The 24,557-nt window shown below is 42.2% G+C and overlaps 2 protein-coding genes across 5 annotated transcripts in view; both read left to right on the forward strand.

Moving 5' to 3' along the window:
* TMEM178B (transmembrane protein 178B) overlaps positions 1-24,557 on the forward strand; it is a 231,879-nt gene that overhangs the window by 182,001 nt on the left and 25,321 nt on the right. For all 4 annotated transcript variants that reach the window (XR_007373872.1, XM_048931082.1, XM_048931093.1 and 1 more), the window contains exon 3: positions 7,746-7,883. Coding sequence is in view for 3 of the 4 variants with exons in the window: in XM_048931082.1 (XP_048787039.1) it covers positions 7,746-7,883 (138 nt within the window). In the remaining variant the exon portion in view is untranslated. The remainder of the gene's footprint in view (positions 1-7,745; positions 7,884-24,557) is intronic.
* Positions 9,743-24,557, forward strand: part of AGK (acylglycerol kinase) — a 78,039-nt gene continuing 63,224 nt past the window's right edge. The window contains exon 1 of the mRNA XM_048931044.1: positions 9,743-9,889. The gene's annotated coding sequence lies outside the window, so the exon portion shown is untranslated. The remainder of the gene's footprint in view (positions 9,890-24,557) is intronic.

Below are 24,557 nucleotides of genomic sequence, written 5' to 3' on the forward strand. Positions count from 1 at the left end.
GCATTGAGGGTTGTAAGGGCCAAGCTTCTGTTTCCTTCCCAGCCTGCTGCCACTCAGAGCTGAGTAGCAATACAGCAGATAATTTATTCTCTAACCAGATATTCTTTTTCAACACAAGGGGAGTAAGATTGGAGCAAAAGGCTGAACCATTCTACATGATGATATTCACAGACGTTTTTCTCCAAAGACATAATTTTTTTGCCTTCTACGGTGAAACTCTACATTAGATCAGAACTCCATCTAATGTGTTAAATTTCTGCTACATAAATGCCTCCTTTATACATCCACCTCTTTAATATCCATGGCATAAAGTCTTTTGAATACTAATCCATCTTTTCAGCCTCAAATGAGACACTTTTTCCCACCTATCTTTTTTCCCTGCACTTACACAAGCTCTATTTCTGTACTTCTCTACTGCCTCCTTAACTCTGCCACTTACTATCTAGTGATTCTCTCTTGTCTCCTCTCTACCCCACAAAAGCAAAAGGCAAGAGGAAGATCAGGACTTGATATCTGAACTCTATATATTGCCTTCAGTCACTGCAGAATTTCCTAGGTTTCTGTGATTTCCCCCACTACTGGAGGAACTTCTTTCAGGCAGTAACACACAGCGTGTGACCTGGTTTGGGATGCCCCTTCCCTCCCTGGTGCTTCATCAGACAGCTCGCTGCAAACAAGAAATTCTGCAGTCAGTGGGGTTTGTTGTCTTGATGTGAATCTCTGAAGGTGTCAGCCCTTGAACAGGACGGGACTCCATTCCCCCTCTGATGAACTGCTCACCCAACTCTAAGACATGATCTGTCCCAACAACAATAAATCACGTCTTAGAATGTCCTTTCTACCTCCTGTCCTGAGTAATATGTTGAGTAATGTAATGTAGACCATTGCCACAGGCAAGTGTTTGTGGAATTTCCTACCAGCATTTCCATATAGGTGACTTCATCCATTCCAACAGCAAAACACTTCATCACACAACCAACATCGCTAGTCCAGAGAAAGGGATGAGATTTTCTGGTTTAGGAGAAGTTATACATATATTTTATAAATACTGTTGCACCTCTTGTGAAAAGAAAGCTCACCTAAGTTCTTTGGAGTTTTGATTTCTTTTTTTTTTCTTTTTCTTTTTTTTCTTATTTGAGGACCTCCTTTTTCTCATTTTTGAGGGTTCAGTTAGTGTATTTACTTATGGGTCTTGTACTTCTGAGTCACTCCCTGGTGCAGTGTGTGCATAGAAGTATAACCCACTGTTTCTTTCATTGAAGTAGGTTGTACTCATTGTGACTGTGTTAGAGTAATCTTCAAATTGGAGACTGAATTGCTACAAAGTTCACTCAAAGTACTCAAAGATTTTAATGGAGTCTCAGGTGGACTAATCCATATTTCTTTTCTTATCTCTTCATTCCTGAAGTGGAAAGAAAAGATTAAAGTCTCACCCTCCGCTCAATGGCCAACCTCATCCAAAATACTGTCTTAGGATGTGCGGAGAGAACTGTGAGAGCCAGAAGATGCCACTCAAAATCATCTGCATTAATACTCACTTCTTCATGGTAGCTGGGAGCTGCTGGGGTTAGTATTCAGTAGAAGACACATCTGCCCAATTTTAGATCTTCACCCATTTTGCGCTATTGAGGTGAGGTCAGAGAAGGAACAATATCAGATACAGGTAACTCTGTCAGGCTGTTTATACAAGAAGTCATTTAAACTAAACTTAGTGGAAGCTGGGAAATTATGCTCTCAAACTGCTGTTCTTAAATGATTTTCAATACCTATATTTCTTTGAAAAAGGATAAGGGAGTGATTTAGACTCTCTTCAAGTACAAACGTGTTTAAACCCACATCAGTAAAGAGATGAGAATGAATTCAGTACAGGATCTACTACAGTACTTTGATCTACCATAGATCAAAGTATGATCTAGTATAGATTGAAGTAAGATCTAGTATAGGTCAAGGTCTAGTATACACAAAGATTACCTGGAATGAAGCATCATGCTAAAGAATAATGCTACCCTGCTTTATTTCTGCTTTCTGTGATGTTTCTGATTTTTCCTGATATTTGGTCCTAGAGGGGCACTGAAATACATGTTGATTTCCCCTTTTGACGGGACACCATAGGAAAGGGCTGCCCTACGTCATGTCTGTCTTCTAAGGTGTTCTAGATTCTGGATGCAGCCTTCAGTATCCTTACTCCCTGTGGACCTTTCTCTGCTGATAGAAGAAAGGAGATGTAGAGTGGACTATCTGAAATTCTGTTTTCAGCAGTATTGAACAATCTTATGGTTTGGTAATAAACACTGTACTGTGATCTGGTAACAAACAGTTGAGAATAAGCATTGCTGAAAGCAAAAGCAGTGCTGTGTAATTAAAGGGCTTGCCAGAAATCTCAGTAATATAGATTCCATTATATGTTCCTCCACATTTTCATGTAGTCATGAGCAGGTTGTTTATTTTCATCTTGTCTTCATTTCCCCATCTTTCAGATATTTTGCTTCCTGTCCATGTTGTGAGGAAAGAAATGTCTAATATTTTCAGAATATTAATCTTGTTTTTGGAAAAGAAGATAGGTATCAGTAGAAGGACCAAGCCTTTGCCTTAGAAAAATGACACAATTTCAAAGAAAAGGACAGAACTTCAGAAGTCAAAAAGGCATATTGAAATTTTCAAGAAGCAGCGCTGATTCAGAACATGTTCTGTTTGCAGCTGCTGGGGTGTGAAACTTCTTCCACAATGTGATAACCAGCATGAAATACTTTATTGCTTATAACAAATACAGATGGACAGATATCAGGGTGAAATGAAGGGCAGGGGCATTTGCAAACTGACAGAGAGAACCTTTTCCACTAGCTACTTGAAAATAAGCAGATCTTAATCAGCTCTTCTGCCTTTCATTATCTTCAGAAAAGCTTTGGAGTTAATATTCTCTAGCGGAAGACTGAAACGCTTTTAGGAAGTGCATGTTGTTTTATGAGACTCTTTTAAAGAGGTTGTCTAAAATGCTAATGTTTCTCTTTTCATCACGATTCATGAAGCTTGTGGCTTTCAAACTTACAATTTCAGTTTCAGTCATGGGAATTGGGTTATTTCAACCCCTGTCCCTTCTCAAATGTTACTAATCAAGAAATTTGTTGTTTCTAGCCTACTTGAATGGGGGATCTGAATTCCTGACCTAATAATTCACACTGGTTTTGAATCAGGATTAGTTTATCTCTCTGTTACATGCAGCATCACCTGTAGCAGTGTTAGCTATGGAAAATACTCTCAAGGAAATATTCACACTTAACTGTAAAAACAGGATAAGAAGGTGCCTCAAAAATGTGAGTGGAAAGAGAATACTGTATATTCACCCACAAGGGATGGGGTTATCTAAATCCGCGTAGTAGATCAATCAGACTACTGGTGAAATAGGCATGGCATTGAAAGTCTACTTTGACATCTTAATTCCTGTGAAGAAGGGTAGAAGAAGAGAAGGGTGTGAGTTGTAGGTGCCTCCTCCCAGCAGGGAACTGAACACCCAGTACGCCAATCCTCTTTGAGAAGTATGCTGCCTCCCTGGGGCTCATTTGAAGGACATTGCCAAGAAACTGCCTAGCCTGTACAACCAGTAGATCATTGTACATTACTCCTTCTCCATGTGGGGAGTGATGAAGTAGCAATACTTACTTCAAGGGCTATCAGAAAGGATTTCAGAGCTTTAGGATGTCTGATGAAGAAGTCGAGGATACAGGTCGTCTTCTCATCTCTGCTTCCTGTAATGGGTAAGAACTGAAAGAAATGGGAGGATCCACTATATAAACACTTGGCTTCTTGGCTGGTACCACTGCCACTATTCTTTTTCTTTTGACAACAGGATAGCCTACATGGCACTGGGCAGTCACGGGTTTCACCTCTTTCAAAGGTAGAAGAGGGTCCTTAGTGAAAAGACACTAGGTCTCATTGGCAGGTTTTAAACTAGGTTTGAAGGGGGAGGGAGATAAGTGATCTTGTCCATGATAAGATGTGGGATGACATAGCTAAGTTAGAGGGACAGGGACTAGAAGTGAGGGCCCTCAACCTGCTGGCAACACTGAAGCACATTTGAAATCTTACGACCATAAGCCAGGGACCTCTGAGATGATACGAGAAGGCAACAGGGAAACTCAAGAGAAATACTTCAAAGGAATTAAGGAATTATCCTCTAAGAAGGTGACAAGACCAGCTGGATCTGTTGCACACCAACACAGGTAATCGGATTGGTGACATCAGGACTGTAGTGACCATGCAGTAGTAGAGTTCATACTCCTCAGATACATGGGACAGAGAAGGAATAAAATCAGGATGCCAAATTTTAGGAAAGCCAAATCCAAGTTCTTCAGGGAGTTAGTGAACAAAATCTTGTGGGACTCTGTCCTCAGGGACAGGGGAATGTGTAACGTGTGTTTGCTATTTCAGCTTCCATTTAGCTGCATCACATGCAACAGTGCATTTTTCTGGCATAATCACTCCTTCAGTTGGGTTGGGATTGTTGTGCCATCATCTTGAGATTCTGCAGTTCCTCAGAGAAGTTTTCCAAGAAAGAGTGTGGGGAATCCTACCTGTCATAATCTAAAAATAATTGAAGAAAAACTAAACCAGAAAATTAAAAAATCAACCCCAGGATATGTTTGAATGTCACAAAGTAGAGTTACATGGCAAAGCATGACACTATTTACCACTGCAGTGTATGTAATTAGGGGAAGTCTTGTCAGTGCTGATCGAACTTGGACAAAAAAAACACCAATTTTTACTGATGAGCTATTGTTTATTTATAGGACACCCTCTTTTCCTAAATTAGCAGAAAGAATATACATATTGCTTCAAATACACTATACGAGTCTTTGCTTTTCTGCTATGCTTTCCTTGCCAAGAAACTCTGCCATCAGAACAATAACCATAAAATTACCATTAATGTGGGTTTGTGTCCAAAGGAGATGGGCTCCTATTCCATGTCCTTCTCACTAAATTGCCTGAGGGTGCTGCTGCAACAAATTATATCCATTAAATATTTTCCCATAAAAGAACCACTTGAATAGACTTGCTCCCCATATTGACATCAGCTTCATGCTAGCTGACAGCTGAGGAGCACCATGAAGATGCTCTTGATAAAGCACGGACTGCTTATGAAACCAGCTTTGCAACTCCTTCCTAGCACTGCCATTTGCAAGGGCTGCCTTCAAGGAGGGATATGATAGGACAGAAACCAAGATGGCTTTGAACAGAAAGGAAAGTTTGTGTTTTATGTATTGTTTTATGTAAACAAACCCTAATAGATGAGCTTGTGGGGAACAGGTTTCCATATGGCACAAGCAGTGGCAATCATAAGCTGAGCCCACTGAACCTAGCGAGAACTAGGATTTCTTAAAGAACTGTGACTTTTTTTCTAATGTGTGATTTTAGGCGTCAGTCAAAGAGGTTAGCTTTGTTTTTTTCAAAAGAGAATGTGAGCCCAGAATTGGGACGCTGATGGATATTGCTGCGTTTCAGTCTCCAGCAGAAAAAAAGGCCCAGTGAAACAAACCTCAAGAATTGGGTCTTCAAGTCTCAGACCTGCTGTTTGAACTATTCTGTCCAATGGTAAAACTCATGCTCATTCAACTGGGGTGGAAACCATCCCTTAGTTTGGTAGATAGTTTGTGGAGATGCTTGTGATCCCTTCTGGGACTGGCTCCATCAGTCAGTCATTGGGATAGGTCCGAGGAGTTAGTGACATCTCACGGCTGAATAAGAACTTTTAAATTAAAAGCAGATTGTTAGGGTATTTGGATGAGCAAGTGCCATTACCCAGAGTCAGCAATCACAAGTTAAAATGGATGGGCTTTGCTGAGCTGACATGGACAGCTGCACAGCAGCTCTGAGACGTGTTTTGCTGTTATTGAAGATGACACAGAAACAGTAAACATTTTAGGTTTTTGTCTGTCTTTCAAACTGAGCCCAGGCTTTCACAGATTACAGAGCATGAAGACGCTCTGCCGACAGATATGCTTACTAATATTTACTGCTTGTCTTAGGAAGCCCTCTGAGAAATTCCGAAGGAAAAGGGACCAGCACTGCCTGTGGGAAATAGGAATTTCTGCAGGAAATGGTTGTGGGTTTTTTTTCTGTGTCAGACCATTTAGAATATATTCAAATGTTTTGTGATGAGTTTTTGTTTGATTTTGGTGGGACGGTCACAAAATCTAAGATAAAAGGATGACTTTAAGATGTATATTTAAGGGCACTGGACACTGTTGGGCTGAAGGCCTGGTAATCTTTGTGTTGTCAGAGAAAAAGTCCTTGGAGAAATCAGTGACAATCTACAAGAACTCATTATAATTTCAAGGGAAAGGTTGTGTTCTGCTACTCCATCTTCTGTAAGAATCACTACAATGAATGCAGCCCTCAGTAAACTTGTTTTTCACTGAATCACATCATTCTGTCTCAACACACCTACAGACCTTGCAGAGTCTCTGAACTTTGGATTAGGAGTTTGGTTTTTATCTCCGATGATGATAATTTGTTGCTGTTCATAAATTCCACTGACCCTGCACTGCTGGTATTTGCGGTTCTTTTGATCCACTGGAGAAAAAGGGCAAAAGATAACAGAAACTGAGAAACAGGGAAATACCAGCCAAGGAGAGAAGCTGCCATAGAGACTAGTGGCTGATTCATGGTTTTCAATCCCACCTCCCTCTGTCATAAGCACTCTGTTTCTTGAAAGCAAGTGAAATCGTTGCTATGCAAATAAAATTTGCTTTCAGAAGGAAACAAATGTTTGGAGAGCTGACTTGGCTGGGATTTTCCCTGCACATATATTTTTGACATATCAGTGCTTATACTTTGTGTGCATGCATGAGGAAGGACGGGGAACAGAGAAATGTTAGTGAACATGTTCCCATCTGTTCCATTACTTGAGGATGTAAAAATGCTTGTCAGCTCTCATAGGCTATTCTATTTTTGCCAGGTGGTCTCCCTGCTCAGATTTCACATCAAAAGCAGCTGTGAAGATTTTTTTCCCAGCACATATAGAACAAGGGATCCCTCTAGTCCCATCCTTTTTTGGCAGAAGGCAAATATAGGATGCAGCAAGAGCTTAATTTAAGGATTTCTTGCATTAGATCTTGAAGACCTCTTTCCTTTACTTCTGACATAAATACAGGTTAACCCCATGCAGTTGTATCTTATGTGTTACTCTGTCCCCACTTGCAGAGCACAGAATGCTTCACTTTGGTCTACTGCCATTTTCCTACTCGCTGTGCTCCTGCAGCACTCAAAAACTTCCTCACCGAAAATCGTCTAACAAGGTCACCATCTAGATACAAGAAAAGGCAATAAAGTGCCCTGTGCCCCAGTCATGAGTCTGCATAGAATTTCATGTCTCTGACAGCAGAGCACTGTGTGTCTCACCATCTTGAAGTTCTCGAGATTCACAGACAGCACTGCTGGGTGGCAGGGAGCTAAGCCCCATCTTACACATGGGGAACTGCATCCCAGAGGGGCTCAGTGTCTATCCCAAAATCACACATGGAATCAGAACCAAGGTGAATCCCTAGTTTTGTCCGTGTGGTCACCTGCTCCCTCTCCCCAGCTCAAGCTACTGTATGAATCTATGGATTGTCCTCCCTCTGGACCTTCCTTATGCGAACCATCCTGTGCCAACAGACATTGAGCACTCAGCATTTTGGTAGCATTTTGGATTAAGACCTTTATGAAGCTCCGTTCTCAAGCATGCTGTTTTTCTGTCTTCCCCACTGCAGATCTGCGCAGGATGACAGCTGGCTTCATGGGCATGGCTGTGGCCATCATCCTCTTCGGATGGATTATCGGGGTGCTGGGGTGCTGTTGGGATCGAGGCCTTATGCAATATGTGGCGGGGCTTCTCTTCCTCATGGGAGGTAAGGATTTTGGTGTCTGAGAAGAAAAATGTTGCTTTCATGTGTTCCCCCTTTTCTGTGTCACTAAAAACATGCTTTCAGAATTGTTTTAAGTGATCTGGACTTGGTTTCATTCTGAGTTCCTTCTGTTGTACGTTATGAATAGCCCAACTGTGGTTGCATATTCCATAAGTCAAACATGGGAAGGGCCTTTCTGGGTTGCTTAGACCAGACCACTATTGATACAAGTAACACTGTCACAGAATCTCCTATTCCTTCAGCTTTCTAAGATTAATAAATTTCGTAATAAAACTCTGAAGATGAGGCACATGTTATTTCCACTACTATTCTGTTCCACTGTGGGAGACTTTGGTAGCTGGAATCTGTGCCCATCAACATTTTAATATGTGTTTATTCCTGCTCAGTTGTTCTTTGAGTCAAATGCAACCTTTGGTTTAAGTTCTCTGATGCTTACGAAAAGCAATGGTAAATTCTCACCTTTCCTTCTCTAAATATGAGTTTTCTACTCTTGCAGATTTCTCTCTGTAAGATCAGTTATCAATCCAGCAGCCCTTTCTGCCACCAGTTCTTGTTTGTACATGCCTCTTTCAAATATAGATGAGAAGAGAAATTCCCAAACAAGGTCTGATCAGTGTCTCGTATAGTGATGTGAAGGTACCAGTGCCCTGTTGGAAGTCCCTTGCGTGAAGTACTTTATGACTGTATTTGCTATGTCACACGGGAGACCCACAGCCATCCTTCAGTTAGATAATACATCCAGGCATTTCTCCTCCTTTGTAATTTTCTACTGATTATCTCACCGTTTACAGTGTAGTTTCTGTTTATTAGCCCCTAGATATATGCCCTGGCACTCTGTGCTTTTGCACTTCTTTCCATTTTCACTACAGTAACCCTCGAGGTTACCCAGTATTTCCTGTGTAATGTTCCAGTCTTCCTTACTACAGATGCCATCCAACTTTCTGCCAGCAGCAGGCTTCATAGCACGTAATTACTTTAAACGAAGGATGTGAGAGTTAAGTCCCAGCCACAGTGCTTCCTGAACATCTACAACTGAACAGTTTTACTCCTGTTCTCCATTCTTTTTTCTGCTGGTCGTTTTTGCTTGTCTGGGTCCTTGCCCACCGAGCATATCAGCATTTCAATGCATTTGACCACTTGTTCACCCTCACTGTGGTGTGATACAGCTAAGAGTGCAAAACACAGGAAAGTATGGGTAGTCCCAGAAGAGAAGCTAAGTGCTCAGATAATAAGCATTTATGTTCTAGTGCTGTTGGTGAGATAGTTGCTAGTTGTCTTGGTGCCCACAGACACATTTGAAGTCTGCTAGTACCCTTTGCAAACACACACTGGTCTATATGTGCTGCCAGTAAATGGTTTGTTGTGGGTGTTTAGCACATTATGGGCAATGGGTTTGCCAAATTAGCTCAGTATTGCTTATGTAATTAAAAGCTTAATTTGCATGGGGGCTATGTTACTATATCATGCTCAGATATCTGTGTGATATTTAACTTACTACAGCATGGCATCAGATTAAAGTGTTTGGAATATAGCAAATAAATACAAGAAGCAATTTATTTTTTTTTTTTAGAAACTGGCTAAGTCTTATTTAGCAATTGAAAATTATCAATAAATGTGGGGAATTTCTAGCAAAAAAAAAAGTTTCTTTTGAAAGCTCATGAAAGCTTTCAGGTGAAACAAGACTGAGTGTAACCACACATAATGAGATGGGTCACTCACAACTTAGAAAAATAACAGTAGTTTGGTATGCTCAGACTATACACATTTCAGTGGAGACAGATTCAAGGTCGTGCAACTGGGAACAAAAGCGTCAGTCAGCTTTGCAGAACACAAGGCTGCCTCTCGGAAAGCAGCAGCTCTGAGAAGGTCTCTGGGATCACGGTTGCTGGGATCTCCAGCTGCACAGGAGCTCTCAGTGCAATGCAGCTGCTACATGTGCCAGTTCATCCTGAAATGGTTTTGGTGGGAATATGAGATAAGAGCGTAAGGTAGGATGATTATCTCTGGGGAAAGCTGAACTATTACTATATACTATTGTATATCCTAACCCAGTATCCTTAGCAAAAAGGATGCGGGAAAGATGGAAGAGGTTTGCAGAAGAGCTATAGGAATGACTGTGAGTTTGGAAAACACGAAAAACACAGTGTGCCACAAAAGCCAATTGCTTGAAAGTGTTTAACAGAAGGTTTATAATTGACTTGAACACAGTGTGGAAGTACCTGTGCAAGGAGAAACCATCTGATAGTAGCATGCTCTTTGACTGAGTAGACAAAATAATAACAAGATCCAGCAGTTGGAAGCTGAAACTAATTGAAATGAGAGGCACCAGATCATTTTATCTGCCAAATTCTGTCAAGATGTGTGATATTTTTAATGAAGATGTGCTGGGAGGAGATCAAACATATTTTCTGTTCCAGCATAGGCACGTGAATCAAAGTTTCAAAGGGTTATTATTCTCTTTGTTGCACAAGTCCATGGCAACTGCTACCCCTTTCCTGATTTCTTTTAACAGCAAATGTAACATCTACAAAATGAAGCAGTCAGTTAATAGCATACATAATTAAAGCCAGCTAATCTGTTAGTCAGTAGCTATCAATGTTTTCTTGCTGCATCACAAGTTACGTAGGCATTCTTTCTACAGCCAATGAATATAGCTTGAACCTTTTGTTGCCAAACAGTGTTTGAAGATGAATCTGTTACCTCTGTCTTGACATAAATGCTGTCAAGATGTCACCCCATCAGCTTTCAAAATGCCTCTTAGTTCTGGTTAGTTTTCTTCTGGTTCAAAAAGAGGGAAAATGCTTTGGGAGGCTTATAGTGTCCAACCTCACTGCAGATAACAGAATTCTGTGTTACGTTGGTAGCTTTATAATCAGTCCAAAATCTGACTTTCCCTTCCATTTGTAGTGCTGCTTGTTCAGGCTATGTTTGTAGCATTTGTTTTGCATTAATTTATAGATAAACAGCTCTCCTGTAACAATTTCAGGGTTAAACATTACTTGCTTAAGTTATCTATGGGTTTTGAACAGGAAATCTCAATGGAGTACTGAGAAATGTGCTGTGGTAATCTTACAAGACTAGATTGTTTCCCTGGTTTCCCTGGTTTCCCTGGACCTCTGGTTCTTTAATATATTTACTGAATGGTCTTCTTGCTAGCCCATGTGGCAGTGCTTAATAAGGACTTGCTTTACTGTGCTTGAAGTAATTTCTCAAGCAAACTGCTGGAATAAGTCATTTGTGAAATTCAAGGCTGTTATCTGGTATTAGCTCATCTGGAATCCAGGACATGTGAACTGTGATTTAGAGTGTATTTTACACTGTTATTCAGCATGTTTTGTAACAAGTTTAAATTATTAATAATTCATCTTTCCTTTTTAGTCCAAATGTGTCTGTATCAGCAACACACGTCTCTTATGGCTTCTGAAATTCTCTTGCATAATTTTCTGTATTGATCATAAGATTTGCACTTGGATTTCCTATCTTGAATGACAACATTTACCTGACCGCAGTAGATTTTGTTTTAGGCCCTCATCTTGCACAAAGCCAGATGGACACTGCAGGTTATATGGAGTATTTCTGACCTCGTTTTGAATGATGATACTGCTGCATAATGTCCTGCACCCAGGCCTGTAGCTTCATTTCAGTATTACCAGTATGATTTTATCCTACAAAAGTTTCTCTTCTGGAGTTTCTCCATTTGGAACCACGCTCTTCAGTTTCCTTAAGATTTGTTCATTTTATGCATTCTACTTGACACTGTTTAATTCTATTATAGAAGTGGGTCACACTCAAATTATATATCACTCCAAGCACATCCTCTTGCAGCTTCTCGCTTGTTCTCTACATGCAAATTATTGAAAATCTGTGCACCAGTGAAAGCTCGATGCTGGGCACATCCTCCAGTAATTTTCCAATTTTATAATAGTCACTGAAACCTTAGAGGCATCTGTAACACTGCTTTGAAATGTCATGGTCCTGTGGCAAACTGATCAAGTTTCATGAATATCAAGTACTTAGTGACAGTCTAGAAGGAGTTCAGTGAAACATCTACCAAAAGAAATGCACATATTTGGGGCATTTTATATATTCTGCTTTGACCAAAGCATGTTTAGTTGCACTGAAACCACGCCTTTGCTTTTTGAAGCCTGAGCGTGATTTCTTCATCAGTTCCCATGAAGCAGTCCTTACAGTTTCAGACTTGGAAAAGTTCTTTTGAATGTATCCAAACCCTCGACTTCTTTGGTTACGTTGGCAAACTTGTCACTTCATTTGGTTGGTGTCTTTCCTCCCCCAGTAGCAGCCAACATTGTCACCAACTTAAGGTCAAATTTCTGTTTCTCTTCCAGCCCAAAGAGTTGAGATGCTGTGAACTGGCCCACTGGTGACCCTGTCGAGGCAAATTTCAGTGTATCCCTCTTTCCAGTCCTTCATCAAGTTATTTAAGAATATTTCCTGTATCATGTTAGGCACACAGGCTATATGGGTAGCTAGTTACGGGCCTTTCCCCCATCCTCCAGCACATTCATGTATAGGATCTTTTTGTCTCAGTGTCTCTTTTCCCAGTCCATTTCATTTTAGCCAGCTGTTCTGCACTAGCATGTGAGTTTCTTTATTTCTAGTTTTGAGAGCAGGGCTGATTTCATACCCAAATGTTCCAGGACCCTTTTCCTCCTCCCCAGTGCCTGCCACAGGAGAAGTGGGCTGGCAGGGCAGACCCATGGCAGCACATTCCAGCATCTCGGAGGGGCTGCAGCCTCCCCTGCTCAATCTGGTGCACCTCCCTGATGAGCTGCAGTCCCTGCTCCCAGCTGGAAATAAAAAACGGCACTTCTAATATTTTTTTTCCAGTACTTGCTTCAGCATAAAATTATCCCCGACCAAATTATATCCCTGGCAAGAGCTGCATCACTTGCCTTTGTAAATGTATTAAAGACCCACAAAGAATGACGTTTTATCAGCCTTATCAGAGCTCTGTCCTTCAGCTGCACATTCATGTGTTTTCTAAGTCTGTAATTTGTATTGAGAACACATTTCAGTGAAATTGTTTGGATTTTTACTGCATGCCTAACAAGGCAGCCCTTCAGGGAAAGACTTCTGAGTTGTCTTATTTTGTTCCAAATTTACTGCAAATAAATGCAATAAATCATCTCTGCACTTGTTTACTGTTCTACCCATTCCCTTTACTCCTTCATCTGCTCTCTGCCTGTTTTGTCTTGTGACATGCACTTTATGATCATTTTAGGGTTTTTCCCCTCTCGCTAACAGTTCCCTTAGAGAAGTATATCATTTTACCACCCTTGCAAATTTTCATTATTCTTTGCAAAGTCAAGTATGTTTCTTGCTGTAACCTTGCTTTGAGCCAATTATAAATTTTACCATTAATAATTCAGACTCTAATTAGTCTATTTGGAAATTATTCCAGCTGCTAAATGCCCTTATTCATGTGATGTAGCTTCACCATGCAGATCTGTGGTAAAATGATCTGTAGTCTCACACTGTATCTCATATCTCACCTTTGCCTAGCAACATCTTTGAGTGAGATGCTGGGCTTGGGGCATTGCCTGGGAGACTGCAATCCCTTATTTACTAGCACTTAAAGGCCTGACAGCCTTGCTGTTTTGTCCTGCTATATAAAACAGCACTATGGAGTTTTTCCTCTCTGATTTTCCATCTAAGCACTTGCTGCCAGGAAGGCCTTGTGTCCTCTGCCCCACCAGGGAAACATGCCCATCTGGGGGATTCTAGCACTGTTTGCCAGCTCCATTTCTGCTGCTTATCTGGGTTCCTTCTGACCTGCCCAAGGCTTCTGCTGCCAGATTGCCCTTTGCAGCAGTTCCTCCTCATGAGTCTTAGGTTAGGGTTGCAACAGCTTCCAACCTTTCCTCAAAGCAGAGGTGAAAACGTATTCCTTCCAGTGCTGGCTTCTGTGGCAGAGACAAGCAGGCAGGAAAGATGTGTGAGAAGGAAGAAGAAATAAAGTTATGCAGGTGTGCTGGCAGAATTTAATGCTATATTTCAGACACGCAAGAAAAGATGTTTATTAAAGAAATGAACAACCCACTTACAAATGCACAAGTGCATTTCTCCCAGCAAGCTTTTAGATACTAATCCAGGGAGGAACAACTTTTTCCAAGTCCTCGTCCTCATCTCTCCTCAGAAACGTTCCCCACATAGTCCTTCCCTCAGCGCAGGCATAAGTCCTGCCTACAAAGTGCTTGATCAGCTCTGTACCCACACTTGTCAGTGCAGATGTGCTGCATACATCTGCACCCCTTTTGCTCCCCGCCTCCGTGCAGAGCCTGGTCTTTAAAATCCCAGTCCTGTGTGCTGTGCTTCCTCTGCCTCGCTCTGCATGTGTTAGGAGATGACAACGGAGGCATCTGTGTGTTTGCAGCCATGGATCGCTACCAGCTGTTGAGTCATTTGCGTCCCAAATTTAACTCACTGTACTTTGAAAATAGCACAGAGTGGCAGAAAATAAAAGTGTTTATTCTACATAACCGTGGTCCTGCAATCTGAAAATAATCGTTCCGCTGCTGAATAATTTAAGAAACAAAAATGTAACAATTTAATACAGCAAGCGTCAGGCAAAGCTCTGTGATTGACGTCTCCTACGCACAGCTACCTTCAGAGCAGCTGCTAAGAGGAGGCAGGGAGGGAGACGAACAGAAAGAGAAATCCAAAGGCGTTCTTTGGACTCCATCTGGAGAGACGGTGGGTCCAGCAGGGAGCCTGGGGTGTCTGTTTCTCACTGAAGATCAAGGTCTCTCCACATTCTTCAGGATAAGTGCTTGTGGTGACCTGATCAATCCACAACACTGAAGATTGAAGACTTCTTCTGTGATCATAGAATCACAGAATGGCCTGGGTTGAAAAGGACCACAATGATCATCGAGTTTCAACCCCTGCTATGTGCAGGGTCACCACCCACCAGACCAGGCTGCCCAGAGCCACATCCAACCTGGCCTTGAATGCCTCCAGGGATGGGGCATCCACAACCTCCTTGGGCAACCTGTGATCTATTTTTTTTTTTCTTTTCCACACAATTTTTTCACTGAAAGTTGTACTTCTTCCTCCAAAGCAATAGCCTCATATTTATGTAAAATCCTTTTTTTCTCCTCATGGAAATACAAGTGCAAATGCATACATGTGTGAACATCTGTTTGCATATAGAGCTTAAGCAATATCATGTGATCTTTACTTAAACAGAGGCGTACAAAAAGTGGCTGCAGTCTGAGCAGTGAAGATTGGCGTAAATATCGTCTTTGCTGAGGCGTAACAGCTTTTGCCAACTGAAAAGGTATTCATAATTCAAAAGAAGTTGGAATGCTGGAAAGAGTGAGATGCCAATCACATTCTAATCCTGTGAGAGACACTACATTAATGATGATTTAAGAATTCAGCAAAACTCCTTTCAGAGTGGCCTATGAACTTGTTTATGTGGATCAACCTCCAGATGGAGACAAAGGCTGATTTGAGAGGCCATGAACTGGATATGAACCTTTGAACCAAGACTCAGAGAGATATGGTCAGTGTCCCTCAGCCATGCCTCCCACACCAAACACACATTTCTGCTCCTACCTGTGCTTTTGGTTAAACTGTGCATTATGTTTAAAGGGTTTTAATGTCTTGAATTGGAATGGACTTGTGTTAATGTACACCATTATTATGTTTTAAATGTTTAAACCCCTCTAGTGCTCTTGATTTTTTTAGAACTGTCAAACACATTAGCAGGGCACTGGAGAAGACAGTGGAGCTCTTTGTGGACCTGTGGTGAGACCCAGAGCCTGCAGGAGTCAGGCAGACTTTGTGCCTCAGTGCCTCCTCACGTAGTAATGTAACAATGCAGAGCACCTGCATAGTGAGATAATAAGAGTTAGTCTGCTATTAAAAATGCCCTTTCCTCCTCACTTGCAGGATGTGTCAGTCCCTTTCTTCAAGCAGCTCTCCTCTACACAGTTCATAGTATCCCTCATGGATGGTACGGCTAGTCATAGTCTCTGGTTCCATCTTAAGTCATGTTTCTTGGACCTAAAGAATTGCCCTTCTTTTGTTATGTTTCTCTTATGTATTTTAAAAGCTGGGCACTGATGGATACACATCTGTACATATATTGATACATAGATATATGGATATATATGGATATGAGTCCAGCCCTCCCACATGATCAGGACTGAGTGTGCATTTTTGTCTTTACGGCCAACCGTTAGTAAGCACCTTTTAGATTTCCCTTTTGTAATTTAATTACATATTTTCAGTTCAAAAATAAACTTCTGGGAAATAATCCATGTAAAAATATGCCCCTCTTGCCATGTTTTGGTATTTTAATATGAGATCAAGGCAGGCCTTTCAGTGTTTCCAAGATAGAAAACAGTTGCTTAGCTAACTGCATGAGAAGATGGGACAAGGTTCATATATCAAATATAGAAGAGTTTGGGTAGCGTGTTAGTTCTCTGCTTCCAGTAGTTCTCTGTGGTGTGCTGAGAACACGTTTTTATTTTATTCACTATATCTATGTTATACTTTATTAGTTATTTATTTTGAAAATTAAAAAAGGAAGCTCTCTAGGAACGTGAAAGATTGTCTACTTTCACTGTCTGGGCTTCTCTGTATGCCACTGCATACCTTCCACCGAAATGCTCTTTTGTAATTTCACGTTGTGATACTCCTCAAGGGGAATTATACACATCTTTGCATCTCCTACAACAGAAGTTCAAAAGCAGGGATGTCCTTCTTCTCACAGAAACATGCTATTTTCATTAGTTGTTATATTTCATAATACCTGAGGAATTAAGCAGATTCTTTAAGTTGATATCGACAGATCTGGCAAACAGGGACCTGAAGCTTAACACCTCTATAAGAGAATGGAGGTGGAGTGGGAGTTAGAAATGGGTTTTTTGTGTGTTTTTTTAAATCAATAACACAGCTGTACTGCAGGGAATAGTCACTCAGAGGTGTTGAGATTTGTTGTGCTGTTGTGTTGTTGCTTTTTTTTTTTTCCTGGAAAGAATGGCACGGCTAGAGAATTCATTGTCAACTCCACAGTGTTTGATCTCTGTGGAAACAGTACCATCTGACTTCAAAATCAGCCTTTGAGTATGCTGGCTTTTTTTCCTGTGGCTCATTTCTGATTCTCCTGGATGCATGCTCACACCGTGGGAAGGAAATAGCAGAACAAGCAATTTTGGCAACTTTGTACAGAAGTACACTGGCATTTAGGATAAGGAGGGGAAAGGCATAGTAACAAGGTGCAGAGATCTGATAATCTGGATCAGAAGGCAGGGCAAGCAGTGTGTGCACGCCTATAAACTCATTGTTTTTTCACTCTCACTTCAAATTGTTCAGCCTTCCTGAACCTGATGGGCAGTAAAGGGAGGATTCAGCCCACTCAGGCTCTTCAGCAAAAAGAATGATTCCCATTCCTGTTTTCATCATTTTAAAAGTCATCTCTGCTGACTCGTAATTTCTCACTCACCAGGACAGGAGCTACTGATAGAAGAGTTGGTACCATCTAGAGCTATGAGAACAAAAAGCCTAGGGTGGTTTTTAAGGGCTTGCAATCTGGTTTGCTTCTCAGGGATGTCAGGAGGTCTTTGGGGAGGCTGACAGAAGGTGAATTAAAGCAGAAATAAAGTAGGGAAGACAGAACCGATAGGAATACAAAAGACATTCCCACCCACCCAGTCCTGGAAAACAAGTTATGTGTAGTTTTAAAATTCTGTGGTTGTTCCTTACCCCTTAATAGCATCACCAGGTCTTTGATCTGCTGCTGGCTTTCGAATTCCAACAGCGTGATGCTTCAAGGCCAAAGGAAGGCAATGAAAACAAAACCGGCATTTATCATGGGGTTGTTTTTTGTTTCTTTTTAAAATGTCTCCTGAGTTTTTCTGCATGCCTGGCATCAAAGAGGAAAAGAGGACTGAATAGGCAACAGAAGGAAGAGCAATGCTGGCATGATTTGCTGGACAGGAAGAATTCTTTGCAGAGAGAGAGGTGAGCGAATTTGTTTGTGTAGCAAATCTCATTGGCTCCTTGGTTTGTCAACTTGGAAAAACAACACTCCCTTTGGACAAATCACTGCTACGCTCGCTTGGTCTAATCTGCCTGGACAGAGAAGTTCGTCTGGCTGCTAGAAATTTCACAGAGAAGCAGCCAGGTCAAGCAGAAACTCGATGAGCAGAGCCTTCTTTTCCAGCCAGTGTGCACTGCCCTGGCTTCTTCAGTGCTAACAGAGGGGAGTCACCTCTGTGCACCTGCATGTGCTTCAGAGGCTGCAACAGAAAAGATTTCAGCATCTTCTATGCCCTGGGATAGTTTTGTTGTTTGAGAGCACTCGTGTAAATTATCTGAGCTTCATAAGGCTGGCCTGTGCCTGGTGCTCTTGGCTGACCAATCAATTACATCTTACTTTGATTTGGGGCTGTTGTATCTCAGGAGCTGTGTCCCTTGGCTGCAAAGGATAATTCTGAAGACTTTCAAGCTGTTTAAAATTTCCCACAGAAGACATCTGAGAGATGTTCATTTCTTTTTGACTGGAGGAAAAAGACCATCCTTGGAGAGACACAGGATGACCTGATTGCTGAAAGGCTGTATGCGAAGTCGTGCTTGGATTCCCTGTGCTATGGGAGATGCCCTGTGATGAAGCAAGCCCACCCCTGACCTTACAAGTTTCTTTTTCTCTTCGGCTCTGGTAAAGGCTGAGGCTGGGAAGCACCTCTCTGCCATACAGTTTGATACTAAACTTATGTGCCTTGTCATCAGGCATATCTGAGGTACAGAGGATTCATATGAATTGGCTCAGACTTTGGTCTCTTAGCCTCAGAGCATGACAAAGCATCTCTTCCTGGGCAGTCCTGAGAGGTGCACACTGCAGGGAATGCAACAAACCCACTAGCAGTTTCTGCCTGTCACCAAGCGTGTGCTTGCTAGAAAAGGGATATAATAACTTCACTAACCTTTGGTTAGGATGTTTCATTATTTTGACATTAAGAAAGCCTCTTCTTTTCTCTCTCTTCTGCAACCAGTAAAATACTGTATAGCATCCCACTGCTCTGAATAACATCCCACTGCTACAACTGGCACAGTTTTTTGCTGCCTCCTCTGTTGTAGCTGCAAGTTCACGAGCCATTATGTTTGCTCAATGGCTACTTTCAAGTCACTTTATTATTGCTAGGTTAGCTCAGGTGGGTTCTAGGCATCACTGTGGCTAAAGTAATTAGAGGGTTGTTCAGCTCAGGCTTTGATCAGCTCCCCTCTTTTCCCCCAGTACATTTTATGAAAACAATGTGCTATTAGCTGCATGGCCTTGCTTTTGCCTTACATACTGGCTGAGAATTTCAGAGGTACTTGCTCTGTCCTGGCTGTTGCTGACTGAAGTGGCACCCAGCATGGGCATCCATTCCTGGTGCCGTGTCATGCGCTGTTTGGTATGGCAGCAGAAATGTCTCCATGAGCAAATCCGAGGGGTATGTAGCATGCAAAATACAGACTGACTGCTGGAGCAACCAACAGAGTTAACTGAAACTCAGCCCTCAACTGCTGCAATATCTTTCCATATTCTACTCCGACTTACACAAACCTGAGGGTCGTGCCCACTGAGTGTATGCAGTCTTGATGGAGGATATGTAGTCCTCTGATGCCAGAATGGATTACAGCTTGTACAGCATCAATCCAGTAGACAGGAGCTGCTGCTGAACCCACCAGCAGCAGGCACTCAGCTCTCACATGTGGGGCACAGTTGCCACGGGTATGTTTTGAAGCAGGAAGCCAAAGGCCAAATGCAAACAGCATTCTCAAAGTGGCTATAATGCAATATCACAGCCCTTCTACAGACCCTGCATTTTACTCTGGTTCTTAATATAAAATAAAAATGTATAAGGTGCCAGCCAAGGTGGGTTTATGGTCTCATAAGGACACGGCACTGAATCTCCATCACCCAGTCAGACTTTGGCTTCCATCTCAGCTTTTTTATAAGGGCAATTTCCCAGTAAGCCCCTTGCTATTCTGCAACCTACCAGTGATGCTGCAAGCTGCTTCTGTTGGAACAGTACATAATTAAGCAATAATTTATATTCTATGCATGTATGCACAGAGCAATAAAGTGTTCTCAAGAGCTGTGTGCTGCTGAGGCGTTTAATCCGTGCGCAGAAGGAGTTTACTGCAAAGCTGCTCCCTCCAAAAGGCTTTTGTCATCCCTGTGCTGGGTGGGAATTTGGTTTATTCTTTAATAATTCCATTTGATTGTGATATAATTTAAATAGGTAATGGTACACATTCCACTTTAGGATTAGACCCCATTTTATTTGTTTGTTTCATGTACCTTGAAAACAATAAAACTAGCAGGGCATAGAGAAACTGAAAATAGTGTTGTTTCACTTGTGAGACTTTTTTTCCCCTATAATTCTGCAATAAAAAAGTGATGATAATTAAATAAACAACACTCCTTCCAAAGACATTAGTAGCCAGACATTGCCATCAACAGCAGCCAAGAGAAAAGGAGGAGACTCACCTGTATTTCTGAATCACTTGGTTTCAGAGGGCATCCTAAAATCCATACCTTTGTGTTTCCCTTTATGCCTACTAGTGCTTATAAATAGTACTTGACATTTCTGTCTCTGCAAAAAACAGAAGGGGAAAGGAATCCATTTTGGGTTGTTTTTTTTGGTGGTTGTTGTTGTTGTTTTTTATTGTTTACTTTGTACATCAGACAGCTCTGTTAGCTCATGAGGTGAGTCATTTCTGCCTGCTGTTGGGGAAAGGAGAGAATGTGTGTCTCCCAGCCTGACATGGAAGAAATGTTTTCTCATTAATAAGAAAAATGATTTGTGCTACCACAGAGACAGGGGTCTCAAAAGTGGGCTTGGGGCAGGAAGCATTTTCATTACTGGCTTTTTGAATCTCCCTTGACCTCATGTTGGTGATGTATTCTGAAGGTGAGGAGATCTAAGAAACAGAATTTCCTTTTCCTCCCTCCCTCCCTCCCTCCCTCCCTCCCTCCCTCCCTGTGTTCAGGGTGTTCAGATGTAGCCCCTGCTATTGGGTTGTGTTTGTGTGCCAGCACCATGAGGGAATTATGGCCAAGGACAGGGCCGTGCCAAGATCCTATGGCACAACCCATCCCCCAGGGAAACAACTAGTATGGAAAGCAGTGTTTTGGCAGGCTCACTTTCATGTGCAGTATAGCTAGGAAAGACAAACCCTGCAAAGCCACTCAAGCTCTCTTCTCTGAAGCAGAGCTGTGGTCTGTTGTTGAAGGACATGGGTTCTGAAATGATTTGGGGGACACTAGTGATAGGCAAAATTCAAACATGTTTGGTACAGATGTTTTGAATCTGCATGTATTTAAATCGCTTCAGCATAGCCAATTAATTTACAAGCAGTTCTGTTCTCCCCTGAAGGTGAGGTCTGAAAATTGCAAACAGAAGACAATGCAGCTCCTCACACTACCAGGATGATCAGAAAGAAAAGGAGTGATTACCAAATAAAATTCCCTGCAGAGCCCCGCAGCTCTGTTTGCTAAAATCATGCTTAAAAACAGCTTCAGCAAAGGACTCTTGCTCACAATCCACTTCAAATTAGGTTTTGGTCAGTAATTGTATTTCCTTTCCCAGCCATCACTCTCCTGACCATGTCTGCCCCTGCAGTGAAGATGGCAGAAGCAGTGTCCCATGAGCAGCCACATCCAGTGGCAGGGAGCCAGAGCCCTACCTCTGCACTGAGAGGCTCCCAAAATGGGAGAGTCAGCTGGGAGTCATGGGCTCAGCTGACAGGAGGCTGAACTTAGCAGTGGCCACTAACCTGCACATCCACCATGAGGTCTTGCACAAGAGAACAGGGTGATACAACTAACATTTGTCATTTGTCAGATTGCGGCAACTAAAGGACTGAGATTAAAGGACCCTAATGTTGTAAACATCCATTGCAAAAAAAAAATCCAGTCTTAATGGAAGAGACATTCAGGATGTTTTATATTCTTCCGCCATAATAAGGAAAAAGGAACAGCACAAGGTCACCAACCATGACGAATTTAATAGCTCAGGTGCTCTGTTGGCAGGACAAGCGTTGTCAAAACCAGAAAAGAAGGTATCTGTCCGATGAGGAGTCAAGATGGAAGCTTGATTGCGTGTCAAACAGCAGTTTCTGTAGTGCAGACATGGCCTTACGTGGAATTCCATCCCTCACCTGCCTGTAGCATTTTGCAGTGACATGTGAATTTCCTTTGTCAAAAATGTTCTCATTGTTGCCTTGTCTCATTCATTAGTGCTTCACTTAGAATGATAACACATAAATCCCATCACAAAGAACCAAGTGTGCTCTGCTCTCCCCAGCTGCTGGAGGAGATGGGCTTTATCTTCCAAGCCCAGCTCACTCACCAGCACATCCCTGGTAAGCCCTTATTACTGCCTGTCATTCACATTGTAGAAGCCAATGCCACAGCCCCAGTGCCGAGCCTCGGCCCTCCAGCCTTCATGACTGCTTGGGCCAAAGTTATAAGCAGTGATTCTGACAAAGAAAGACAAGTCTGCATTGCTGCTGTGATCCTGGGGATGCGGCGTGTTAGTACCTCACTGGCTGCAAGAACCCATCAGGAAAACAAATAAGGGCTCTGTTTATTTTCTGGGGAGACAAAGAATCTCAGGATTGGGGATGTTCAGGAGTTGCTGCAATCCTGGTACCGCATCCATAGAGCAGGCAGTACTGTGGCAAGATTGGCCTCCTCCTTCCTTCCAGGCTAGGTGTCAGACTTGCACTAGCAAAAGCTGTCCAAGGGCAAACTCTGCGTCATCATCCCTTCCACCTGTGACTGTTTGGCTATGATGGCCAATACCTGTAACATTTGGAAAGATGATCTTTTGTGTTATGGTTACCAGTTCATGAGGAAAAGGCACTGAGCAGTCATGAGGTTTAACAGCAGTCAGTTTTCATCAGTAACCCTCCTGGTGAGAAGCCAGATTAACTACAAGTGGGAACTTCCTCGGTTGGCTGAACACAAACACGTAGGATTCATATAATATTTGTAAGGATTACCCTAGGTGGTATAAAATGGCAGTTTAATGTCTGCAATGAATAGTGTGAGAGAGGCTGATAAACCTGTGCCCATAGTGCTGTACAGTGCGTCCTGCAGAAGCACAAGGGGTGAATGGCTGAGAGCCACACTATGCATCCTCTGATGTTGTGTGTGATGGTCACTATTATCATGGGATTTGCACTTTGCCCAGTGCAGGGACAGGACAGGAGAAGCCTTTTTTAAAAAAATCACATGATTGTGATAAGCTTTGTTCTCTGTTACTTGTTCCATTTTGTTGTTCATTTGTTATGGGGCAGAATACCCCCAGCAAGGTGGAGTGCCAATAGGTTAGGGCACTGTACAAATGTAATGGGTACAAAACATTCCTTGTACTGAAGAGCTTGTAATCAAAATAGCCAAGACAAAGCATGAAAGCACAGGGAGCACTTGAAAACTGAAGTTATTTTCTTCCCTTTTGTACTTTCCAAATGCAGTTTCAGTCTGGCCGCACAGATTTTCCCACCCACCTCTCTTAACAATCTTGTATTTCGAGAGAACTGAAATTATCATGTTCTTGCTAGAAAAGAGAGGCCTTTCATGTCATTTTCTAACTCTCTGAAACAAGCCGTAGAGCTGGGTTTTGAGCAGCTCTGAGGGATCCTTTTTCTCCACAATGTACAAGTCATATTGATGTGTCACACAAGGACAGCCGTGTTCTTGGCAGACAGCTTCATGTTCCAGGATAACCTAAGTGACATGCTAAAGAACAGAAGGAGTTTTACCCTGATCAAACAACATGATTTTTGAGTAAGGGATTCTGGGAAAGAGAGCCATTCCTCCTGCTCTGCTCTTTGAAGTAGTGCAGGGCATCTCTGAAAACAACAGCAGAGCTGGGGCACTTATAACACTTTTGCAAATGTTCACAGCGCTAATTGCAGACTAACTGGATGCTGGGCTGGGATAAGAAGGCAGCTTTCATAGCAGCAGAGTATCCAGCACAGCAACTCTCTGGTACAGACTGGTGCCCTGTGGCATTATCATAATGCGAGAATTTATGAATGGTACTCACTGGGCCATCTGGCAGCCATATATATCATCAGGAGAGGAACCCAGAGTTTCAGTATTCCCTGTGCTCTACAATGGAGATTATCTGCAGGTGGCAAGTAGCAAACACATAGGAAGAGAAATGACCATCCAAAGAGGTGATGGAGGCAGCGGTCAGAGGGGGTGACAGAGTGATGTGACAGTGGGCTCACAGCTCATTCATGATGGAGTTTTGCATGGAGATTTTAGAGTTTTAGGATGTGCCTGCTAAATTAGAGGGATGGGCACGGTGGGGAGTCCAAACATTTTTGGTGGTATATGTGTTCCTACAAATGTCCTCAGTTCTGAGCCTAATTCCAGAGGAATTCAACACGTAATTAATCTGTGTCTTCAATGGAAATCCATTTCTTCAGTGTAACTGCAACTAGAAAGAGCAAAGCAGCAGAGACATAAAAGGAGAGTTGCAGGACAGTGGCAGGAGCAGAGAAAGAAGGGGACAGAAGAAGGCAAAGGTACCAGAAGAAAAGAGATCGATGTTAAAACCAGGCAAGCTGTGAATGCTTTAGGGCATTTTGCTATCTTATGGACAGGAAAGTAAATCCCTC

Source organism: Lagopus muta, chromosome 1 (genome assembly GCF_023343835.1).
Source record: "Lagopus muta isolate bLagMut1 chromosome 1, bLagMut1 primary, whole genome shotgun sequence".
NCBI classification, from domain to species: domain Eukaryota; kingdom Metazoa; phylum Chordata; class Aves; order Galliformes; family Phasianidae; genus Lagopus; species Lagopus muta.